This window comes from Drosophila obscura, unplaced genomic scaffold (genome assembly GCF_018151105.1).
Source record: "Drosophila obscura isolate BZ-5 IFL unplaced genomic scaffold, ASM1815110v1 contig_4, whole genome shotgun sequence".
Classification (NCBI taxonomy): Eukaryota; Metazoa; Arthropoda; class Insecta; order Diptera; family Drosophilidae; genus Drosophila; species Drosophila obscura.
The window spans coordinates 5693941-5717837 of NW_024542828.1; the positions used below are offsets into that span (position 1 = coordinate 5693941).

The 23897-nt window shown below is 44.0% G+C and overlaps 1 protein-coding gene across 1 annotated transcript; it reads left to right on the plus strand.

Annotated features, from left to right (window-relative positions):
- Nucleotides 1-10402: 10402 nt before the first annotated feature.
- Nucleotides 10403-11593, plus strand: LOC111065820 (RNA polymerase-associated protein LEO1). Its single transcript, XM_022354244.2, has 3 exons — nt 10403-10430; nt 10492-10575; nt 10655-11593. The coding sequence occupies exons 1-3, from the start codon at nt 10403-10405 to the stop codon at nt 11458-11460; spliced, it is 918 nt and encodes a 305-aa protein (XP_022209936.2). The 3' UTR covers nt 11461-11593.
- The last annotated feature ends 12304 nt before the right edge of the window (nt 11594-23897 follow it).

Here is a 23897-nt window from a genome sequence, read left to right on the forward strand (position 1 = left end):
TTTTACTTATGTTGCGTATGAAAATTAGTTGAAATATTGTTGCACAATCCGTGAATTTTTATTAACTTTAAGCTTTGATGTGGAAATCAAAAACCTTTTGATCCGGTCGAACAAAAAAGTAAATCAAATTCCATTGTACTTAGTTAACCGTAAGCTCCTTTTACTTACATTTAAGCTGTGCTTTGATTAAGCTCATTGCCTGCAGGCTTTGCTCACTGGTCTCCTGCTCCCCCTCTCTATGGGTTCCACATCTGCTTAGAAGCTTGAGCTGCTTTTCATCTTTAGTTTGATATGAAATTTGTGTAATGCTTTAAGTGACTGACAAGTAAACGTCAGACGTGAGCTTCAGCCACTCCAAAAATCAGCATAATAAATATCAGAATGGAGGCAAAGCAAAAAAAGGCAGAAGTTGAAGGGTTGCCATGCATCCTGCATCAAAATACCATAATGGGTGGTTGGGGGAGGCAGGGAACATCTAAATGAACATACGCTGCCGAATGGAAAACGGGGTCTTTGGTCTCTGGTCTCGTGGAGAAGGAGTCACGTTTCAGGCAGGACGACAGGCGACAGGCAAAGGCCACAGGACGATCGAGCGATAGCACAACTCACACACGCACACACACACACACAGAGTCGCATACATACACAGTCCCATCCACGTTTAGCTACGTGAGGTCATTTGGTAAATGTTTTAACAATTTAGATAAAGTTAACACATTTCGGTTTCTTTTCTTTTCTCTTTTTTTTTCTTTTTGTAAAGAGCTTTTGGCCCCTCCAGGCAGGCAGCGAGAACTCTGCAAATGGGCATAAAATTAGTTGGGTCAGTCGAGGGATGTGACCAGACCAGACCAGAGTCAAAGTCAGCTGGCAGCTGCCCTTGACACACGGACACAACTCGACTTGACTCTACTCGACTCGACTCGACTTGACTAACTCACTGAACTTGGCCTTCAACCAACTCATTTGTGCCGAAATTTACTGCTCAAAGCTGTGACTGATAACCGACGGAGTAAAAAGGTTCTGCAAAAGGGTTACTTGTGATGCAGATGGGCATCTTGTACTCATAATTTAGTCAAATTTACATGGAAATCTTTCCACATCATTGGCAGCGGCAGCCACTTTAAGTTTTAAGCGAAAATCACAGGCGAGTGTTGCCAATTTGCATAACTCTAAAAGGGGGGACATTGAAACCTATCAATGCACAAGGACAGGACGTAAACGTAACTTGGGGAAATATTCAAGTAATTAGTGGGGGGAAATTAATAGCGCATGGTCAGCCTCTCTGTATTAGTGCTTCCGTATCCGATATCCACTCACAATAAATTCCAAATTAAATTTAAAGTTTTAGCCATGCTATCCATGCTTTTATGCACTTCCTTTTGATGGTATTTCCAGAATAATCTGCTGGCCCCCCACAAATATGCCCACAAATTGCGCTTTTATTGCGCATTGTAATCAACATGAAAGAAAATAGAATAAAACGCAACTAAAAACGGAAAATTAAACTGGAAAAACAACCGCAGAACATTGGAGAGCAGAGCGAAAAGCTCTTAGACACATTCCCATTCATTATGCAGGCCATGTGCAGAGGGCAGAGGCGGTGGCTGTCTTCAAGTGGATGCCAGCATCCAACAGAGGATGCAGAACTCCAAAAAATGGGAACGCTTCTACAGGCATTAGCATCCCAGGGATTTAGACAGGCTCCAGGCTCCAGGCACCGGGACTGGACTCTCCACTCAAAAAGGGAAGGCAATGAAGGAGTGGAGCGGAGCGAAGCGGAGCGGCACTTGGAGAGTGCTTAAAATATAATTTTATGTTTTCCTTTTTGTTGTGTGCCCTCTCTCTCGGCTGCCAGTTAACATTTCGATTATACTTTTTAATGAAATTTGCAGACAAATTCAAACTGAATGCCGAGGAGCCACGAGCCACGAGCCATCAGCCATAAATGCATTCAATTATTAAACCAAAAGCAAAACCAACTTCAACTTCGATTGCATTTCGTGTTTGTGTTTTTTTACCTAAACAACGAAGAGGAATTGGGGTTAAGTGCGTCGTCGGAAATCAGAAGGAAGAGGCACTCTGTTCTTTCCTGTTTTGTAGTTGTTTTTTTTTTTTTCGAGAATTTCTAGAGGCAGTTCCGCTGCAGCCGTCAGCAGACTGCCGGACTACCGGGCTGCTGGGTAGTCTCTGCTGCTCTGCTGTCCTGTCCAGTTCTCCCAGCCCAGGCTTTTCCTTCATTTTACATGAAGTGGCTGTGCCAGTTCGGAGGGCGAACGATTGACGAGCCCAAATCTGGGCTGAAAACTAACTGGGGAAATTCAGGAAAAACAGCCAGTCAGGCTCTCTCCATGTCTCTCTCTCTCTCTGTTTTTGGTTGCTTTTTCTGTTCTGGTCACTACTACGCTTCGACGTGAAACTGAACTTTTTTGGGGCATTGTGGCAGGGAATGAATGGTTGAATCTGCTATGGTTTGCGCCCTAATGCGCAATCTCCCAGTAATTGCCCCAAAAACTAATGCAGTTCCAACTGGAAACTTGGGATAAATCATGAATTTACGAGTAAATGCTGACTTTTGACATCCGACATCAGATACCAGACGACTCCTCCCTCCCTCCCTCCCCTTCCTACGCAGAGATATTCTCCCAGCTACATTCCATTCCCTTCACTTGAGTGAATCCTAATTCAAATTCAAATTCTATTAAGCCTTCAAATCCATTGCTCCAACCCAAAAAGGCAAATTTTAGCTGTAATAAAAAATCATCTCTCCTTCGGTAGCAATTTCCGTTTTGGACAGCAACAGGATCCTGCCCTGAAGCTTAATTATTCATTTAACGTTTGATTAGAAATTACAGATATGCCTACGAGTATGGCTCGTATGTACCTCCTCCACTCGTAGGTCAGGGCTAGGGTTAGACTTGTGCTGCTGTCTGGCCAGACGATCATAATGATGATTGCTGATGAGGTTGTTTTGCAGTGCTCGGAGCTCAGTCATCGGTTACTAATGAGCAAACATAGTTTGAGGACCTGTCAGCCACCCTCTTTCCATGTGTATCTCCTCTGCCCACTCTGCTCCACTGTTTGCTCCGTTTTTGTGGGCCAGGGCAGGACAGGGCAGATTCTGTTTTACATGCGTGTTAAATGATACTTTTGCGTGAAGTTTTCCTGGCCTCAAACTCTGCTCGCAGCTAGTCCAAAGTTTTCTGTGGGATTATCCCCTGAAGATGAATCCACCAGCAATCGACATGGAATGTCCGCACCTACCGCGGCCAGCGTTCAGTGCAATTTGCAGCTCGTGTTGTCTTGGTATGTGCTTTATTTTGTTTTGGCAGAACGCCACGCGCTTTCAATTTGCCTTGGCAATGGCTCTGACTCAGGCTCTGCCTTTGCCATGGCCACAATTTCTCTGTTGGTAAATCACGGTATGGCAATTGGTGACGCGTGTCTCGGGCCTGTTGACATGGCATCATCGTCGTCATTTCGTGACAGGGGCAGGGGGGGCGGAGACTGCGGCATAAGCCTTGGACCAAGTCATTATGCATGCCCTTTCATGGCACTGCCCCACGCTCTGCTGGCAAGTCTGGCAAAAATGAAGCTCATTACAATGTGGCCTATGGCCCACACACACACACGAATTCGAGTGGAATGTGAGGCTTGTGTGTGGGGTATGGGGGAGGCTTAGTGTCTGGCCAACTACTTGAATTAATTTATCTTATCGCCGGCTGCAGTGGGTATCGGTATGACGATGATGAACAGACTAGAGAGAGAGTAAACGGAAGGAGGGCCAGCAGCAGCAGCAGCAGCAGCATAAGCATCAGCCCCATGCATTGTTGACGCTCTAGCATGCCCACATCACCATCCACTTATCAGTATCCAATGGCAATAAAAAGGGCAGCCAGAGCTTCATTTGAGGGGCATCGCCATACATTTTTATGCCACGCTACGATCCGTTTTTCTACACCATTTGCCGACGGAGGAGCGTCTGGTGGCCATCGAAAAAGTGTTGCATACTCAGAAACCGCGATGGTTCTTCCATTAAATTCAATTTTCTCTCTCTCTCTCTCTCTCTCTCTCTCTCTCTCTCCTCCTTTTCTCTCTCTTTAATAATGTTTAACATTTTTTATGGCATAAGAGGGGGCGGCTGTGTGTGTGTGTGTGCCTCACATTGTGGCAAGTCAATTATTTTCTTGTTTAGCAAATTGCTACACATTCAGGTTTAGTGTAGACATTGTGGCAGGCTCTCTGGTTCTCTGGTTCTCTGGCTTTGGCACTGGTTCTCTGGTCCCTGGCTTTGTTCAACTTTGTGTGTTCGTGCAACAAACTGTAGAACATCCAACTCAACATCCAGCATCGTCGCTATTGACATCATCATCATCATCATCCTCATCCTCATCTGTCGCTGTTGGCTTTGTTCAAGTTTTGTACATATGATTTTTGGGGTTAACAGACACGTTTGTTAGCCAAAAACACACACAGAGTGCGGGGTGGAGTGCGGAAACACACAAAAACTTAAATTGTTGTTGAGGTCTTGGACCCATCTCCGTTGCACATCTCCAAGCAAAGATAGCTTCCAATTAAAAGTGATGTGACTGGGGGTCCTAGCTAGCAGCTAGAGGCTTACAACAAAACGAAAGCCGATTTTCAGGTTAGTAAAGGCTTAGCCTTTAGTTTCAACTGAAAGATATGCTAGCCACTGCACATCAATCTTGATTGAGCCACGAGCCATAGACACAGAAGCCCAAAACGTGTCAGAATTGTGCTGAAAGAGATTGAACCCCCCCAGCAATGACAGCCTGGGAAAGGGGTAAGTCATGCTCATTCTGCTGATGACATACTGATGCAGAGGCCACATATATGTAGAGCTCAAATTCATAAGAATAACCCACTCTATGGGTGATGTCAATGGGTTAAGATAGAGCGCCAGAGAGGGAGTGCAACAAAATTGACCAATTAAAGTATGTTGGGTACAGGGAGGGGGGGGGTGTACCAAATAGTTTTAGGTTGTTAAGCTTTTGCATAATTTTTATGCAAGCATGCGTTGTTATTTGCCTTGTTAACAGCTGCGTCAGCAGGAGTCGAGAGTTCGGGGCACAGGACCCGAGAGGCCAGAACTCAGAACCCAGCAGCCAGCAACCCAGCAACCCAGAACTCTGGCCCATGGCCCATATGCATTCATGGGAACCTCAACGACAAAGTCAACGTCATTGTTCAAGTGCACCCATGAAACAGGGACACAGTGGAAGGGACAAACACACACACACGAACACACACTGTGTGTAGCGCTGAAAGGATTGAACAGGGACCAGCACCCAGAGGCTGCAGGCAGGAGGCAGCAGAGTTATAATGCAAATATGCCATAAACTCAAAATGTCAGAGCAGAGTGCAACAAGAACAACGGAGGCAAAGGACTGGCAAGAGCAAACGATGGGGGAACGAGAGGGACGAGCATGGGGACAACAAAGGCGAAGGAAGGATGAGGACAACAACGGCAACATCTCAACACGAGATGCGGCATGGCTGCTACTCTATATACTAGCAGCAGGCTGTAAGGAAGGCCCAGGAAGCAGTCGTCTGTGCCTGTGCCAGTGCCTTTGCCTTTGCCTGCGATTGATGGATGGATGGATGGATAGATGGATGAATAGCTAGATGGATGCAAAGCGAAACGAAACGAAAGCAGAGCAGGACAGGGCAGAACAGAACAGGGGAAGCGAAAACGACCAAGAAGATGCCACAATCAACGTCATTATCTGATGGCATTGAGCGTGCTTAAATTGTCACCTCAAGGAGGCAGACGGAACGCATAGGACACGGATGGGACATGGCCAAAGGAATTTCAATTAAATTTTCTAACCCAGAGCTCGAAGCTCTGATGAAAATATTTAGCCATCTATTTTAAGTGTATAAGTAAATAAAACCAAATCTGTTTAATGAAACACACACACACACAGCAGACAGTTTGCACCCAAATTAATCTTGTTGTAGGTCGAGCAGAGCAAAAGGACAGGACAGGACAGCACAGCACAGCACACGACAGGACGTCCTGGTCCTGCTGGACAACAGCTTAACACATTTAACAGACTGTCTGTCAGTGCCTTAATTGGCTTAATACATTAAAAATACTTATGCAAAATGCAAAGAAAAGGCCTGCAATTTTCCAAGAAAATGAAGCAGAATGAACTGATTTGCCGTTTGAAAATACCATAGAAAACCTCGACAACAATCAACACACAAAATGTTTCATTTCTGTGGCACATTTTATGTTCATTCAACCTCAAAGCGTCTCTGTGTGTGTGTGTGTGGGACACACAGGGGCAACCACGTTCTGACATACGCATTAATTATGAAAAATTATCTATTGATGTGACTCTGGCTCTGGGAACACAGGTTGGGACTGACAGGGCCAGGATGTGGCAGGATGTATGCCAAATCACGTGGCAAAAGTTCATTTCTCGACGGCCATTAAAATGAGCAATGTGCCCCCACAGACAGATGGACAGACAGACAGACAGGATGGCCAGGATGGACATCCTGCCCAAGCGTGCTATGTAACCTAATGTTCTTTCATCATTTTGTGGCTTTCGCATAATTGCAGTTTATTAGGCGACTGCTGAGAATAAAGATGATGGAGTAGAGGGAGTATCATTAGATTAACTCGGAAATCAAGGGATCTACCAGGAGTATAGGGGGCAATAGTTCTTAAACAGATACACTCTAACGAATGTTGAAGGCAGCTAGATATATAAAAGAGAGAGAGAAAATGGGCTGCGAACAGACCCTCGGTTGGAGTTGCATTTCTGCCTGAAGCTTCAGCCAATCATTGTCCGGAAACATAAATTATTTCATAAACTAATATCAAAGAAAATATATATTCGCCTACTAAAATTTAAACAGCTCAATTTCTTGGACTATCTTGAATTTTCTTTGATTTTCTTGTATTTTCTTTGATTTTCTTAGATTTTATGAATTGGTTAATGCCTTTCAATTAATTAATATAATAGCCTAAACGCAAACATATCAATTATTGATATTAATATCAGACATTATGACTCAATGAATGGCCAACAATTAATGATGGCTGCAATCAAACGAGAGAAAATCGAAGCGCTTAAATGCCATGTGGGATGTGGATACGCTTTAAGTGTTGAGCTATTTATGAATGCTTGCTAATGAATATTTAACTAATGACACTAAAACGCACTCGAAATTCAATCAAAGAGAGACAGAGAGAGAGAGAGAGAGAGAGAGTGAACAAGAGAAAGTGTGGAAACATTTGGCGATTATACAAGAAAATGCCATTAAAATCATTTATCTATGTATATGTTCCAATTAAATGCAAGTTTCGCTACGCTTAGCGTTTTATTGATTTAAACAAATATTGGCCACACAAACACACAGCACACACACACAACACAAACACACACACACACACTTAACCATTAAGTTTGTGGGCGTAATTGCGATTTAAAGCTGTGTGTAAAATTTCAAACAAATGTTCTTTGTGCGGTTGCCCTAAGGGTGTACACAGAAAACTCGCTGCTATATACCTACACCCTCCACACACTCCACACCCCCTTCTACGATATACGTTGTCCACTTACCACATTTAGACGATGTCACTAATTTTATAATGCCGGCCGCAAGACATAAAATCCACAAAGCCAAAGTGCTCAAGAATACAAGTATCTGAAACATCTGAAGCTGCCACATGTGGCATATACCATTGGAGGAGATGATACAGTGCGTTGCATAGCAATACAGCGATTCATAATTCAATGGAAAAACTTCGGAATATTTAAACTGATTTTCGCAGCTCTCATATCTCTTTCTCTCTCTCTCATATCTTCATGTTCATTATAACATTTCCTATAATTTCCCCATTGCCTTATTGTGCCGTAATGCACTGTACAATGTGCATATATGTATGTACATATGTATATGTGTAGTTTGCTTTTATCCTGCTCTAATGGTTTGTCTCGGTCAGCATTTGGCTCCGTTTTTGTGGTCCATTCCCCTTACCCTTCTGGTATGTATGCTGGGCTCCTGTCAAATTGCTGCGTTGACAACTGACATGTGTCTCCATCTCTCTCCCCCCGCCCTCTCTCTCTCTCTCTCTCTCTCGCTAACCCTATTCCCTCTCTTTCTTTCTGCTTTGTAATGTTAGCTTTATTATAGCCTTTAATTACTGTTGGACAACGGTTGTCACGGCATTCACTTGCTTGAATTTCAAAACCTTTCGTGTTTACGGTCATTTGCTTGTAATTTTATAGACATTCCTCTGTCTCTCTCTATCTATCTCCCTAACTCTCACTCTCACTCCATCTCTGTCTCTGTGTATCGTGCTGGTTGTCTCAGTTTCATAAATAATTAATGCCTTTGAGGTATGTAAACTAACAGGAGACACTATATGGCACGAGTGTCTACTTTATGGCCTGTAAATAAATTTAAGTGCGTGAGTGTAATTGTGTTTGCTTTTGGGCAAGCTCCAATTCCTCACTCTGCCCCTGCGGCTGCAGTAGGATGGCCATTAAGTCGAGACTCTTTGGGTTAGTGGCACTATTCTTCCAAGGGGTTCCATCGTTAAATATGCACAAATACATACATACACACTCGTATGTGTTCCTCATTGGATTTGATTATTATTTCTTTTGTTTTTAGTGTGGCATAAACCTCGAATTAATTAATTTTAAACAGCCGCCGGGATAAACAATATTTTGTGACATTATAATCAAATTGATTATCATTAAATCAAGCCTGTGTAGCCATGCTGAAGTCATTCCACAGCCCCCCCCCTCCAATCGACACAGCACGACACACTCTTTGATTAGAATTATCAGACTAATTGGCATGGAATATAACCTGACAAGCAGTCAGATTGAGAGGCAGTTTGACACACAGATACTCGTAGTTTGGCATTAATTTGAGACCAAGAGACCGAGAGACCGAGAGACCGATATATGGCTAGCAGGCAAAAATTCATTTACATTTTGGCCCAGGCATCAATGTGATTAGCCGACCAGCAAATACTTATGACAATGGTGTGGCATTTAAATACATGCCTTCGAGCAGCAGATAAGGCATGCGGCATGGGGCAGTGGTATTGTTGCATCATTGCAAGCTGCAACATTGCTGCAGCAGGCGTAAATTGGTGTCTAATAAACACATAATCAAGGTTCATTTGTTGCAGGAGACACTAAATTGCATTAGCACAAAGGGCTGACACATGCCCAGGACCCTCTCCCTCTCTCTCTCTCTCTCTCTCTCTTTGTCTCTGGCCTCGACTTAGCCCCACAACCTGGCTCCCCCCATTCATTCGCTTGTAGTTGGCCAAGCTTGTCGGCAAATATGTGTGCAGCAGGATATTTGGCCTACAGGCTCGTACAGGCCTTGTCGTGTGGCATGCTCAATTCGCTCTAACACCGCCCATCCCCCGAAGATTGGTGACAGTTTAGTTTATGGCCACGTAACACCAGCTAAGGCGTATCTTGGATACATTCGAATGCATTGCACACAGATGCAGATACAGTTCCTGGTTGCTGGTTCCTGGTTACGGATTATAGTGAGCTTCTTTTGTGCTTCGAACATCGCCAAAGCCGCCCTTGCGGAAGAAAAAGACTCGGGAAAAATATGCAGGCAGAAAATATATTTCTATAGGCAACATGCAGGCGGTATACACTCTGTCTTTTGGGAGCTACAGCCCCAGAGAGCTCAGCTCTCCTCAGCCCAAGGGCCATGCGGTGCATTGGGGTGAATTGTCAAATACCAAGTGCTCCTCTGATCAAAGAGCAGCTTGCACCATTCCGCTGTCCAGGCCGCAGGTGCTACAATCAAAATCAGAGAGCCACCCAGCTGCCACTGAAGCAGTTCAGCTGTTGCTGGTTGGGGCGGGGGCGGGTGCGGGGCATGGTCTGCTCCCTCCACTAATTGCTTTGGGGCATCGGAATGTTGCATGGTTTGGCAGGCTCACACACAGAGAATGGTGTTTCGGATTGGAGTGGAAAGGACTGCTCCAATCACAGTGCCATTTTGCCGTGTGCCCTTAAGCAAATTTCTATGCCGTCTGCTAATATGTGCGACCATGTAGCCACGCCCCCGACTAATTAGGGCAATGGATGGAGCAACTTTAAAGAGCGAGAGAGGTAAATCGTTTAATTAATTAACAGCTGGTACGGGAAATGCATTAATTGTATTTATTATTAAACATATTTATTCAGCCCTTAAACACTTGCAAGAGTACCCTTACTGCATGCTTAATCTGCTATCGAATCATTTCCAACTATCGACTGAATATCGCACAAAAAGTAATGTGTCATTCCTGTCAAATGCAAAAGAATTAAAGCAAATTAAAATTTGTTGAAAGGCAAAAGATCTGCGAATTAAATATCTTAGAGAAAATAAAATGGACGACATGGCAGAGCTCATTGATTGTTCGACTGGTATGTAGGAGTATTAATTATGCAAAACCCTCTACAATTAAGAGTAAGATCATCTTTGCAGATGTTGATAATATCAGGGAAATTGATGCTGAGGGTACTCCAAAGCCACAAAGTCCCTCTCTTAGTGCTGCGCCAATGAACAGCGGTAAGATTCAATACCCTTTTCACTCTCTATACTCGTACGGGATAAAAACTCTACTCTATTCCTCTCTATATATATTTAGAGCCGCTGGCACAAGAGTTAATTGTAAAATTTCATGCAACTTTGCCACCGCCACGTTCTGAGGCGGAGGGTCAACCGGTTTTGCAGAAGATGCCGCGCTACACTTACGTCGAGACTGCGGCCTACAATCAAAATACTTTTCAGCAAGTAATGAGCGAAAATGATCTCATGAATGAGCAGTCACGCAATGACTTTATTCGCCGCTTAAGGGACACTGTCCGCTGGCGCATTAACGCCGACGGCACTAGGCAGGCGAACGCCAAGATACGCCTCTGGTCCGATGGCAGCGAGACCTTCCACATGGGTGCCGAGTCCTTTGATGTGGTGCGTCAGCCACTGCCCCAAAGAAACGTACAGCTATGCAGCCGGCATGGAAGCTGCTATCAGCCGCAAGGTTTGTTTGAGGAGAAGCTGACATTTCGCCCGAAGTTGGATTCGGTGCATGTGAAGGGACTGCGGGATCGCACGATAAACAAGCCCCAAACTGGCGGCTTAAAGGTGATCGGAGATGCAACCCACAAGGCCTGTAAGAATGTGGACCAGCTGGCCAAGCAGGAACTAACTCGACTGCGCCAGGAGGAGCGCAAGTCGTCGGCGTCATCGTCAGTGAAGAAGCGCCTGCATCCGCGCAAGGCAGAGGAAGATATCAATACGGATGCAAGTCCTGAACGGATGGAAGATGACAAGGAAGACTCTGCAGATGAGATCATAGACAAGGCAGACGATGATGCGTCTATCTGCACATCAATTGCAGCGGGGATTGCAAAGATGAAGCGCATGTTCAATGTGGATAGCGATTCCGATTGAAGGCAATAAACTCTTCCATGGTAAATTCCATATTAAAGTTACTTGAGAGTCAGTTATTGTCTGTTCTTTCAGTAGGATTTATATTTTATTGCCATTAAATCAATTTAGCAGCCAAAATAAAATCTCTGCTGCTGCAAAAACCGAACTAAAAATCTGTTTTAATTGCTTAAATATTCAATTTATTTCGCAATTAATTGAATATCTTGCATGCTTTTTAATTGAATTATTAGCCAGCCGCAATGTCAATTTGATTAAGCCCATATCTCGGCCATATCTCGGACACATTCAATCAATATTCGCCCCTGGCCCATGGCCCCTCACTTGGCCTTGGATTCTAAATATATAATATAACAAGTGAATCTTGATTCCTGCCCCCGCCCCTGACCCCATTGGCTACACAAACAAAAGCCATTAAAGGCATCCATTATTTAAAGGGTGGGTGGTGCTGTGTGGCAGTGGGGCACAGTTCGTTATTGTTATCAATTCTAATTAATTAAAACGAAATTTTGGTCTGCCGCCGCCAAATGGAATATTTTTGCAATCAATTGAAATTCAATTAAAATACGTTGCCATCTGGCCACTTTTGGCCATTTCTGGACATTTTAGCTATTTTTTGGTTGCGCGGGGAGGGGGGGAAAACCTCGCTGCCTGATACCAAACAAATGCCAATGCGAAAAGGTTGCTGCTGCTGTTGCTGCTGCCTCGTTAGAGCAGCAAAAGGGTTTAGTGAGTGCGTGTACATTAGAGGGGGAGGTGTGGCGTGTGTGTGGCTGATCGTAAAGCCATTAGGCAAAATGCCCCCAAAATCCATTTAGTTCAATTAAATTTATTCATCAATTAAAAACAAAAGCTAAGCAACAACAACCACAAAAGGAGCGACATAAAAACCGAATTTCGAATTGATTACCAAAAAAGCGGAAATGGAAATGCGTGTGCACGCCATTTAAGCGTGAACCCCACACAGTCATGCCCCGCCACGGCACCCATAGCCACCTCCATGCCATAGCTCTGAAATTTCTCCTCGTTTTTCGTACATAATAAACATGGGCTATGGGCACAAATTATTCAAGCGAAACGCTTCAATGCATCACTTTTCTTTTCTTACCAGCCAGAAGAGCGTCGACGAGACCTTGAGGCAACATTGTGACCTTGGGCACAACTGTACGCGATCCAAGCAGCCCACCCACTTGGGGGCCATGTGGCCCCATCAACTGCATGATTGTGTTCATCAATTAGTTATAAATCACACGCCTTTGGTCATGGCGGCGACTCCACTCGACTCGACTCGAACGAGGGAACGGACTCGAACTCAAGCTCGAACGGAGAGGAACAGCAAAGGCCAATGGTGGTTTCGGTTGAAATTGAAATTCTGCTACAGCCCCGATTCTCGCACTGAACAGTGCGTCACAAAATTATAAGATTAAGTGGGTCAAATTTATAGAACAAATATTAAAAATAAATTAAAATCTGAACTCAACACAGAAATGCATTCAATATTTTAGAGCTGTTTCTGTGATTAATCTACACTCATGCTACGCACTGTATGCGTTCATGCGTATCTGCGGCTTGTTACAAATTGCAATGTTTACGGACAATTGTGTTGCGAAACGAGGCCGGGGCACACAGTGCGTATGCGTCATTTGGCTCGTGAAATGACCTCCGACTTATCCGATTATCCGACATATGAGCGCGGATTTATGATGATCCTTAAGGCAGTAGTCGGAGATTTCGTCGCACTCTCTGTCAATAGCTGATTAACTTTTACTTTGCTTTGCTTTGCTGCTGTTTCTATTTGCACAAAGTATCTTTCATTCAGTGGCGATTTTTTCCCCTATGCTCTTTGTGTGTGTGGCCGCCTGGCATGTTTACTCTTTTCCTCTCATCACATGGACATTGTCCACACACACACACACAGAGAGAGAGAGAGAGAGAGAGTTTGTTTGTGTCGACGTGGTCAGTGGAATGTTCTCGTAATCACGGCATAATTATTTGTATAACTCATTTAAGTGCTGGCCCACATGCAGATGTAGGCACGTTGTTGGCCTCTCGTTTGGGTTCGGGTTCTGCTTCTGCTCTTCCGCTCTGTTGTTGTATTGTGTTGCTGTTGCTGCTTCTGTTGCTGTTGTTGTGGTGTGATCTGGTCAGCTGCCAGCCTTTGTTTGTATGCACTTTTGTTATGTAATTACCGTTTGGCTGAGAGTTGGATTCGACCAGGACCAGAAGCAGAAGCAGAACCAGTACCAGGCTGTAGTGCAGGCTGTGCAAGGCCTTGTAGGGCCAACTGTTACAACTGTTTATGCTGGCGCTAAACATACAAGCAGCCAAACCCCCCCGAATAGTGGCCAAGGACATGGGCCAGCCAGCCAGCCATCAGCATCAGCATCATCATCAGCAGCTCTCTCTAGCTCTGAATTTCCTTAAATTTGCGCACACACTGTACTTGTGTTTCACTGTACGAATGTCAACAGGCAGCAGCAGCGCAAATGCATTTCACAGTTCCTGTCCAACAGTTGAAACTCATGGCAGGGCACTCCACATCAGCACATCAGCACAGCACGAAACAGCAAAGAGCAGCAGCAGCACAGTGAGGAGCTTTTTCTGTCATTTCCTGCGGGACAGGACCTGTGTGTTTGTGAGTGTGTTTGCCTTTGCCCCGGATACTGTCCTGATTTTCCCACGGATAACTTGTGAAGAGTGCGAAAAGAAGCGCAGCCCACACACTTCACTCCGCTCACTCATGCTGGAGATCACTCAGATCTGCATAATCGTCCACTTACGCAACAATTTTCGCAGAAAACTAATCACAATTCCAATTACCATTGAAAAGAACTGGGCAATCAAGTGCAGGCTCTGAGCCTCTGAGCCTTTGAGCCTCTGAACCTCAAACTAAAAGTATTTAACTTGTTTTGGCTTTGGTTACTGTCAAAATTTATAGTTTGAACTTGGCATACACACACACAGCCATAGAGAAGCAGCCCCAGGGATCGAGGGGGGAGCGCTGACTGCCACATAATGTTGTCATTAATTTTTACGATATTTACCAAGTTTAATGCATTTTGCCGATGTTTGCGCGCAAGTTTAATGTGGCAGCAGGAGGAGGAGCAGCAGCACGAGGAACGGCCATGGCCATCTCTGACTTTCAGCATATTTCTTCGTTAGTAGGAGGATACCCAGGAGAATCTACAGAAAGAGAAAGAGAGAAAAACCAGAGAGCAAATGTAAAGTTGTTGACGGCACTGGCTAAGAGGGGGAGAGCGAGAGAGAGAGAGGAGTAAAATGCTTATCATGAAATGTTTCAAAAGCACTTTGCAACGCAAAGAGTGGGCCACGGGACTGGGCACAGGAGGGGGGGTGGGGGTTGAAACTGTGGCGTACGACTAGACAACGCGTAAGGTTAATGGCATAAAGTTTATCTGCAATTACGATATGGGAGCCACGCCCTCGCCCATCAGCATCATCCATGCAGCCAAGTAAATATTTATTGGCTCTACTTTTAAAATGCACTTTAATGCAACGATAATGGTGCTGGCATTGATGGAGACATTCTCCGTTTATGGGCAGTCGAATCTCAGCAGATAAAGATACGACTATATAAAGACATTCAAAAGGTTTCTGTAAGGGAAGGGGGGGAACATTCCCCAGCATTGCACTCTGATGTGATCATCAAATGTGTATTTCTAGGCCATAATTCAATTTTAAACTGGAAGCGACAAAACTTGTCACAACAAACAGTTGGCCGCAACAGCTGGCAGGCAAATAGAAATTTCCATTTCATTTTCTATTTGTCTCCAATGTGAAATTCAATTAATCAAAAAATGAATAAGATGTGGGTGTGCTCGAGGAAAGGGAAAGGGAAAGGTAAGGCTCTCGTGCACAGCAGCAGACGACATCAGATTGCATCAGAAAGTAGACAAACGATAATTTATCATTTTGCAGGACCTACAGGAAATACAATTGCCAACTGCTAGGGACACTCACAGAGCAGAGCACAGCAGGGCAGAGCGAGGAGGGGGGATTTTGAAATTGGAAGCGCAAATGAAAATAGTCGTTGGCAAAAGGGCTGCTCTTCTGCCAGCAGGTGGAAGAGCAGCGTTGGACCAGTGTCCTACCAAAGCCGAAAATTCTCGTTACATGCAAAACTCAGGCTCAGGCTCAGCCACGAACAGGGCCCGGGGCCTTGTCACTTGAGCTGAGGCTGGAGCTGAAGCTGAAGCTGAGGCTGAGGCTGACAGAAACATGTCGGCCAAGGGATAGTTGACTAAGGAAAACGGACACTCTGCCCCCTAGAAGTAGAAGAAGGAGGTTCCTGGAGGGTCGCTTGGATGGCTAGTTGTCATGCAAACGATTATAAAATCATCATTTATCACATTATGTCACTCTTTCTGCTCTCCTTTTTCTGGGGCGACAGTCTGATGAGACATTCTCGGCTTTGACCCAAACCGAACCATGAACTATGCGCCCTGAACCCTCAGAGACTATGCATACGAGTATGCCTGAAATAATGACATCAAATATATGACATCACAGACATAGACACTGGCACTTGCAGCGAATAATTCAATTTGAGGCGCCTTCCAATTTATATTAAATGTGGCAACGGAAGTTTTTCCCGTTGCGGGCCTTTTTGCATTCCTTAAATTTCGAATATCACAAACTTTCGCATAACATGTGTGCCATCTCCTGCGCACAACTCTCTCTCTCTCTCTCCCTCTGTCTCTTTCCCTTGGTATCTCTGTGGACTCTTAGTGGTCCTTGAACACCTAAGTATTCACAGGGAAAACAATGCAGCACCAGAGAGCGAGCAACTATTTCCACATAGCTGAAAGTGGAACAACTCTTGAATATTCTTTGGGGAGCAGCTGCCCGTCGTCCTTCAATGGCACTAAGTAAAAGTAATTTTCTAACTACACCAACATCATTTTTTCACTCGGTTTTTTGTGTTTTCTTTTTGCCCCTCTGTCTTTTTGTCCAAATACAACTTTCACTTTTGGGTTTGTGTGACATTAAATTTTACGTGAATTGCTTCATCTTTTTCCCTCGCTTCTGCCATTTCTACACTCATTCGTATATTTTTTCTTGCACCTTGGACTGCTAGAGGCTAAGCGTTTGTCGGTGTTTTCTCAGCTGGAAAACTGAAAATGTTGCCCGGCGGCGGTTGGCTAAGTTTTCTGAAAAGCGGGTATAACCGAATTAGAAGGGTCGCTCTGGCCTGCTCGCTTGAATGCCAGTGTTGGTTAGTGTTCTAAAATACTGTTGCAATGGTAGCGGGTTTCTTTTGGAGCTTAATGATGGAGATGTAGAGATGGAGGAAGAATAAGTGAAGGGTGAAAATATAAAGAAAAAGAAAGTGATTTATGCTGAAGGGCTTTTGCAGCGTTGTGGTAGAAGAATATGGACATAAAAAATATAACGAAAGTTGATTGTATATACACGTATTCGCTAGCTGCTGCGACAGTGTTGGTTAATGCAAAACAGTGCTCAAAGTAGTGCAAATAAAAGATAATGTAGACAAATCACTCAAAATAAGTAGACAGTTGGAGAGTAGAAAATAAGGACTTTGGGAAGCAATTCAAGCCAAAGCTGGCGCCAGTATTTACAGCGTATAATAATGGGAAATTTATTAAAATTTGCTTGGAAATTTTCCACATTTGCGCAGCATTGGAAGATAAATAAAATCATTAACCAAGAAATATTTATGAGTTTGGGCACTCTCTTTCTGTGGTTGTGTAGCATGTTCTAAATGCAATCTTAAACTGAAATTGATAAACTTAAATTATTAAAGAATCCGAGTGTGGCACGGAACCCACGGGTGATGGGGGCCGGCCGTGCAGCTCCAGTTGAGTATGCCTGTCAACATGTCAGTCGTGTCCAAAAGCAATTTGTCAAGCAGTTGTGATTGGCAGCTAAAGCGACGCAGTGAGCCATGTACACAGGGACACACACACACTGAGATGGAGAGAGTGGGTGAGTGGGAGAGAGAAACAGGGATCCATAGGAGTCACCTAGGAAGAGTCCGGAGCCGGAAATGCGCAGCATAAACAAAATGGTGACACATGAGCCGAAATGCCCCAAAGCGCTTGTCAAGAGTCAAGACAACGCCGCAGCAGCAGGAGGTGGCGGCGTAGGAGTCAAAGAAACTTTGCTCCGTCTGCACTCTGACACTCCAAATTCAATTGTTGTGTGTGTGTGTCTGTCTGTCTGTCTGTGTGTGTGTCTGTCTGTGTGTTTGTGTGCGAGTGGCTGTAAGGCGAAAGTCAACGCAATCGAAGCGTTCAAAATTAATATTCAATAATGCCTAAATAGATTTCAGGCAATTGTTTTGAGGCGCTACACACCTGCCACAAGCTTCACCTTTTGCTTTATGTAAATTGATATTATTTGGGAGGGGGGCATAGCAATCGTTGTTTCTTTCCATCTTACACACAGCTGCCTCTGCCCATATGTATATATCTGGGCTGGCGGCTATATGTTGGCCTTAATTGGCTTTAACTGAATCAAGTTATTAGTCTCTTAACTTGCATAGAAAATTCCACCATGGGCAGCGCTTAAATATGTCCTGCAAAGGAAAGGTATGGAATGTGCCACAGAGAATATCTTAACGTGTCTTTCAAACTATCTTTTCCCTTTCACCTTGAAAATACAACACCTAAAAAAATTCAAAAGATAAATCTGTACCCTAAAAGAAAAAAAAAAAAAGAAGAAGAACGGCAATAAGGAAGCACTTGCCACGAAGCATCTTTGTTTGTGTGTGTGTGTGCTTATGTGTGGCAGATTGTTGGCAAAATATTTACCATTTGAGGGGACAACCTTTTTTATGGCGCTAGCAAGCGATAAAATTGTCAACGCTTTGACCTCTGAGCCTGACGCTGATGATGGCCTTTGACACGGCTGCTGCTGTTGATGTTCATGTTGTTGTTGTTATCCCCTGTCCCATCTCTACTCAATGGACTTCCGGCCCAACGCATCATCGTCACAGGATCTTGTGCAGAGGTACATAAAATCTAATGTACGTTGGAGGGTATCGAAAATATAATTAGGCCATGGAAGGAAATTGAAAATCTGTAGAGTGGAACACATTTTCGTACAAAAATTAATTTAAACTTTGGCCACATTTACTCATTAGTTCTAGAAGTTTTTGGGGCCGCAAATATATTAGAAGCAGAGCGACGGACGGCACACAGCAACTTGCAGCTCAACAAGTTTTCCCCGAGAGAGTGAGGCGGGGAGAGAGAGAAGTGCAGAGAGAGAGAGAGATATATAGAGAGTGGGGGAGTGCAACTAATTTGCCTGTGATTTGTGTAGGGAGCAGCAGCAGCTCCCAAAGTGCTCTCCACCGCCCTCCAAAGATTTATTCGAGTTGGCCAAAGTAACATAATTTGCGAATAACGGGAGCGCGAACCAGCCAAATGCCTCGCCAGTAAGGCAAAATGTTGGCCAACTTAAGCTCTGACTGGAGAAAAAAAACAAAACAAAAAGAAAACGTTGCAAATGTAAGAAAAAAAGAATAAATGATTTAAAAACTCGCCAGAGCGCCAGAGCACCGTCTAGCTGGCTGGTACCAGTGCCTAGGCCTAAAGTTAACAATGAATAAACCTTCTAGGCAATCTTCTGCTCCTGCTGTAGCCTCTTCTACCGTGCGGAAGTTGGCCGTAAATAACTTTTGGGCTGCTGCCGCTGCTGCTGCCTCCGCCTTGTGCCGCTCAGTTGCATTAGTTGCATAAGCCAAAGACCATTCCAGAGCCAGACCCTAGAACGAGCCCAAACTGTTAGCGCCTAAAAGCCGCCCTCTATTCGGCCTTCTCCTTCTTCTCGTTCTCTGCTGCAAGGAGCCGAGGCAGCGCCCATAAATCATACACGCGTTGCCTTTGGTGTTAGCCACGTAACGGAGTAAATTTTAAGCCGATTTCCGCTACATGGCCAAAAGCCATGGCCCAAGGCCCATTCACTGCTGGATGATGTCGCATGTCGTGTGTTGGCTATCAACGGCATGGCGGCTATAAAAAGTTCACGGAATAACAGACCAAGCAAATAAACAGATACACTGCCCGCATAGGGCCCAAATGATCGAGATATTAAAGTTTATAGAGCACTACAGTGGGGAGAGAGGAGTAAATAGAAGAACGAAATGGAATCTTATTGATTACGCATAAGGCAAAAGCCAGTCCAGATATCTACTAATGCTCAAAAACTCCATTTTCTATTTTGAATTAAAAACTTCGCAAGCTAAGAACAAAATATAATCTTCATACTTTAATGATTTTCCTGCTATGCAAAGCTATGCCAAATATTTACATATATGCAACGGAATGCCAAACAAGACCCCAGCACTCCATTATCTCATCAAAATCGTATAAATATCACACATACGCCGAGTGACCATCAGACATGTGGGAGTGCCATATAATTTGGCCATTTCTACGCACGATAAACACACTGACCCGTACAAGGGTCAAAGCCAAAGAAGAAGAGCATGGTTATAAAATACCATCCCTTCCCTCTGGGGGAGAAGAACAACAATTTTAATAGAGCAGCACTTAATGCATAAAATATGGGCATACAAAATATTGCAAAGCCAGCCAAAACCGCAGCAGCTCTTTGCGCACAAAATTCTATGCGAAAATGAGAGGACGTTGCGTGCATTCGCCAGACCGCCCAACGCAACTCCAATTTAATTGCGTTCCAAATAGTGTAAATTGAATTTTTAACGCCAAGTCGTTCTTCCTTCGCAGAGACATGCATAGTTACACGCATGTGAACACGGCGATGGGTCGGACCACGGACCACGGACACGGACACGGACTCAGTGTACTGCTGGAGTCACAGCCGAGGGCGGAGCTAAACGGAAATTAAGTTGTTTCACACGCAGACGGGCAGACGGGCAGAGGGACACAGCACACCCAGTGGCAAATGGCAGGAGTCTGGCCGTGGATTCCCGCTCACCATCTTGTTATGTGGCGTGTCGCTTGCCATGTTGTATGCCCCGCGGGCTGGCGGCCAAACAATTCACTATCTTGGGGGGGCCCCACCCCGAGCACGTTCCCCCTGCTTCGCTCCACCACACCATATGATGGTCATGTCCGAATACAAATAACGCCGAAAAAAAAAATATATACAAACCAAAATGTTGAGGGAAAAAAAGGATTGAGTGCCGGCTGCTCATCCCTTGGACTGTTGCGGCCCCTGCCCCGACTCTTCCCAGATTTCTTTATGCAGACAAATGGCCTTTTAAATTGCTAGTGTGTAGTCTGTCTTGTCTGTCTGTCTGTCTGCCTTAACCTCTGCCTTTCTGCAGATTTACATGCTGATTTGATATATGAATGGCTGCCACACCATCAATCAGCGCTTTTATTGCCTCACATGCCATGGCAACATCGATAGCATTGCACTTACGCACCGATTTCTGACAATTGGGGTGGCCAGAGAGAGAGAGAGAGAGGCTGATATATCAAGTGCTGTAGATATGAGAACACAAATTGTGCCCGAAACTTGCGAAGCTTGGAGACAGGAAAATAAAATTGTTCTTGTTCCACTGCCTATGGATAATCCCCCTTTTTCAGGAGCAGTTTCCCTCCAGCTTGAACTGTCCCTCAGGCATTTATAGCCATAGAAAACCCCATCCAATTACAATTCCATCGAAAGCCGAGTGTAATTTGTGGTTCATTTTTGTTGCCCATCAAAAAATGAAGCATAAAAGTATAATCCCATCAGCAATCACCCATTACCCAGCACCCATCGTGTGTGGCAACATATAATTGCTATAAACACATAATTATTACAATCGTATTGCAAATCAGAGCACGGACAGCAGAGATGGCACTGGATGCGTACGGTGCGGAGAGAGGGAAAATTGCCGTCATCAAATTGGTTGTCAACGGAACCGCAAAATGTCGCACGAGTCACGGTGCAGGGCAGGGCAGGGCAGGAAGGAAACCTAATGCCAGCGCTGCTTCCGTTGGAAGCCTGCCCCCAGGCCAAATTCCATTCGCGGCATCCATTTGACTCCATTCGAATCCATTCGAGGACACGCAACGAGCAGCGCGCTTGATTAATTGCGCTCGGTAATGTGAGGAGTAGGAAAGGCCGCTGCCACTGCCACTGCCGCTGCCTCTGCCTCTGCCCCTCCAACCCAAACGCACACAAATATGCAACAGCCACATGTGGCTGTAGCAGTCTCGTGGCACGACACGGGGCATTCCCCTAGCCTAACCGAATCACTAATTCCACTTGACTGGAAATCAATTGATCTGCTTCTGCTTCAGCTTCTGATTCTGCTTTTTTTTCTCGCTTTTCATGTTTCGTAAATTTAATTTCTGTAGCAACTGCTTGTCCAAGCAGACGTGAAATGCCTTGGCCATTGGCCAGAGATTCGAATTGTAGGCGAGTAAACGGTTCTTTTGGTGGACACAAGGACACACACATAAGCACTCGAGGGCAACAGCATTGACTGGGCTCCGACTCTCACTCTCTGAACGATTACATACAATATACGAGTATTGGAATATATATGTATACGCGTTCACAGCGAGTCTTTTATTGCAGTTGTTCTAGTTGTTGTTGTTGTTGTTGTTAATGGTTCAGCTTTGTATGGCATTGTTATGGCCAGAAATTGCTTCATGTTCCGCGAATGCTGAACTGAAATAAAAGCCCACACACAGAGCGTCGTCCGTATATCCGCTCGAAAAGCAAAAGGAAAACAAAAACCCATAAAGCAAATATAAAATGGGGCGTACAACACATCCTTGTGGCCATTAAAAAAGGATTAAAACGATAATTTAAGTGTGATTTTGCTCAAATATAAAATAGATTTTGCCAGCTAAAAGAAAACTTAAAATTAAATCGAAATGTCAGAGCACTGAAGACAATCTTTATGTTTATTTGTTGAGCTGATAGCTTGAGGACATTTATCTGTTTATTTTGGGCATTTACAAGGTGTATTTATTGTATTGATATTATTTGAACATTCAACATTTCAAATCACACATTAAAGTGGTCCTGTTTGTTGAAGCTTCAGCAAGCGAGTAAATATTACAGATATTTATTTAAGATTGAATGGCTTCGCCTGTTTCTCATTATACATTTCATGATGATCCTTCATTTTCTGTTCAGATTTATTTTTGTGACTTTTAAAATAAAAAGTATTTTCTGGCCAAATGCATTTCCACATGAGGATTATTCCTAATGTTGCAGACGTCATTGTTACCATTCGATTCTTGCTTTTATCTCCATTGTGTGTACATTGTACACACAGACATATCCTCGCACATATGTGGGCTTTGTGCTCTCGTTAACAGTTGATGCCTTTGTCTGAGAGGCCCCTTTTTATGTACCCTTTTTTTCCACCATGTCATTGATGCCTTTTACAGCTTCATTCCCATTTGGACGCAGCATCAGAGGCACGCTAACAAATGGAAAAACACAAAGAAACACACGTGGCACATGTGGCGTATACGTAATGCATTAATATGTCTTCAAAAAAACCAACATCTTAAATATTAATCAGTGTGTGGGTGTTACGCAGGCAGAAAGTTTATTAAATTTCCAAGAATTTACGAAATTACGAAAAAATTCTTCATCATAAATGATCAGCAGTTCATTCGATGAGATCCCTGACAAGAGCTCTGTTGAAAAACCGTAATGAATTTTCACTTTTTTCATGAATTTAATATGGGCTTAAGACAAAAAAAAACTTGGCTGGCAGCTTTATAAACATATAAACATACAATATCTATCCAATACATATTTATTTTATGCATTTTTAATATTGTTTTTTTTTTGTCCAGGGGTAACTTTTTCATTGCTTGTTGCTTGTTTGGTGGGGGGGAGAAATTGGTGGGAAAACTTTCCCCTTATTTGCTTTTTCCAGTTGAACAAGGCAATCAATAGAACAACTGCATGGCCATGGGGAAATTATTACAAAGAACAACAGCAAAAACAAAACCTAAAAATGGCAAGGGGACTGTGTATTGGGCGATTGCTCGGCAAACTGGCGTATATTGGGGGAGAAAAGCATATTACAAAAGCCAAAAAGTCGCTGGTCTCTTTTTGGTCAACATATTAAAAACGCTTTTTTGAAATTTCCACTTGACCAAACCAATTAAAATCATAAATTTTCATCGCCTGTGGTAAAATTTTCATTCAAATATAACACACAAGTCTCTCTCTTGCCTTTGTATTCCTCCATTTTTACTATATATTGCAATATATGTATGTAGATAAATTCAGAGTGTGGGGTGGGATGGCTGGCCGGGGGGAGTTTGTGGAATGGACCGCTGGATATATTTGCGTTTAATATTTTTCCGTTCAGTTGGCGTCTGGTGGCGGCAGTGTAAAAATTTCACACGAGAACGCGTAAAAATGGCAAAAAATCTCTGATAAAAATATGAAATATGAAACCCACAACGAACTCTTTAATACGTGGCCGAAAATATATCGAAAAA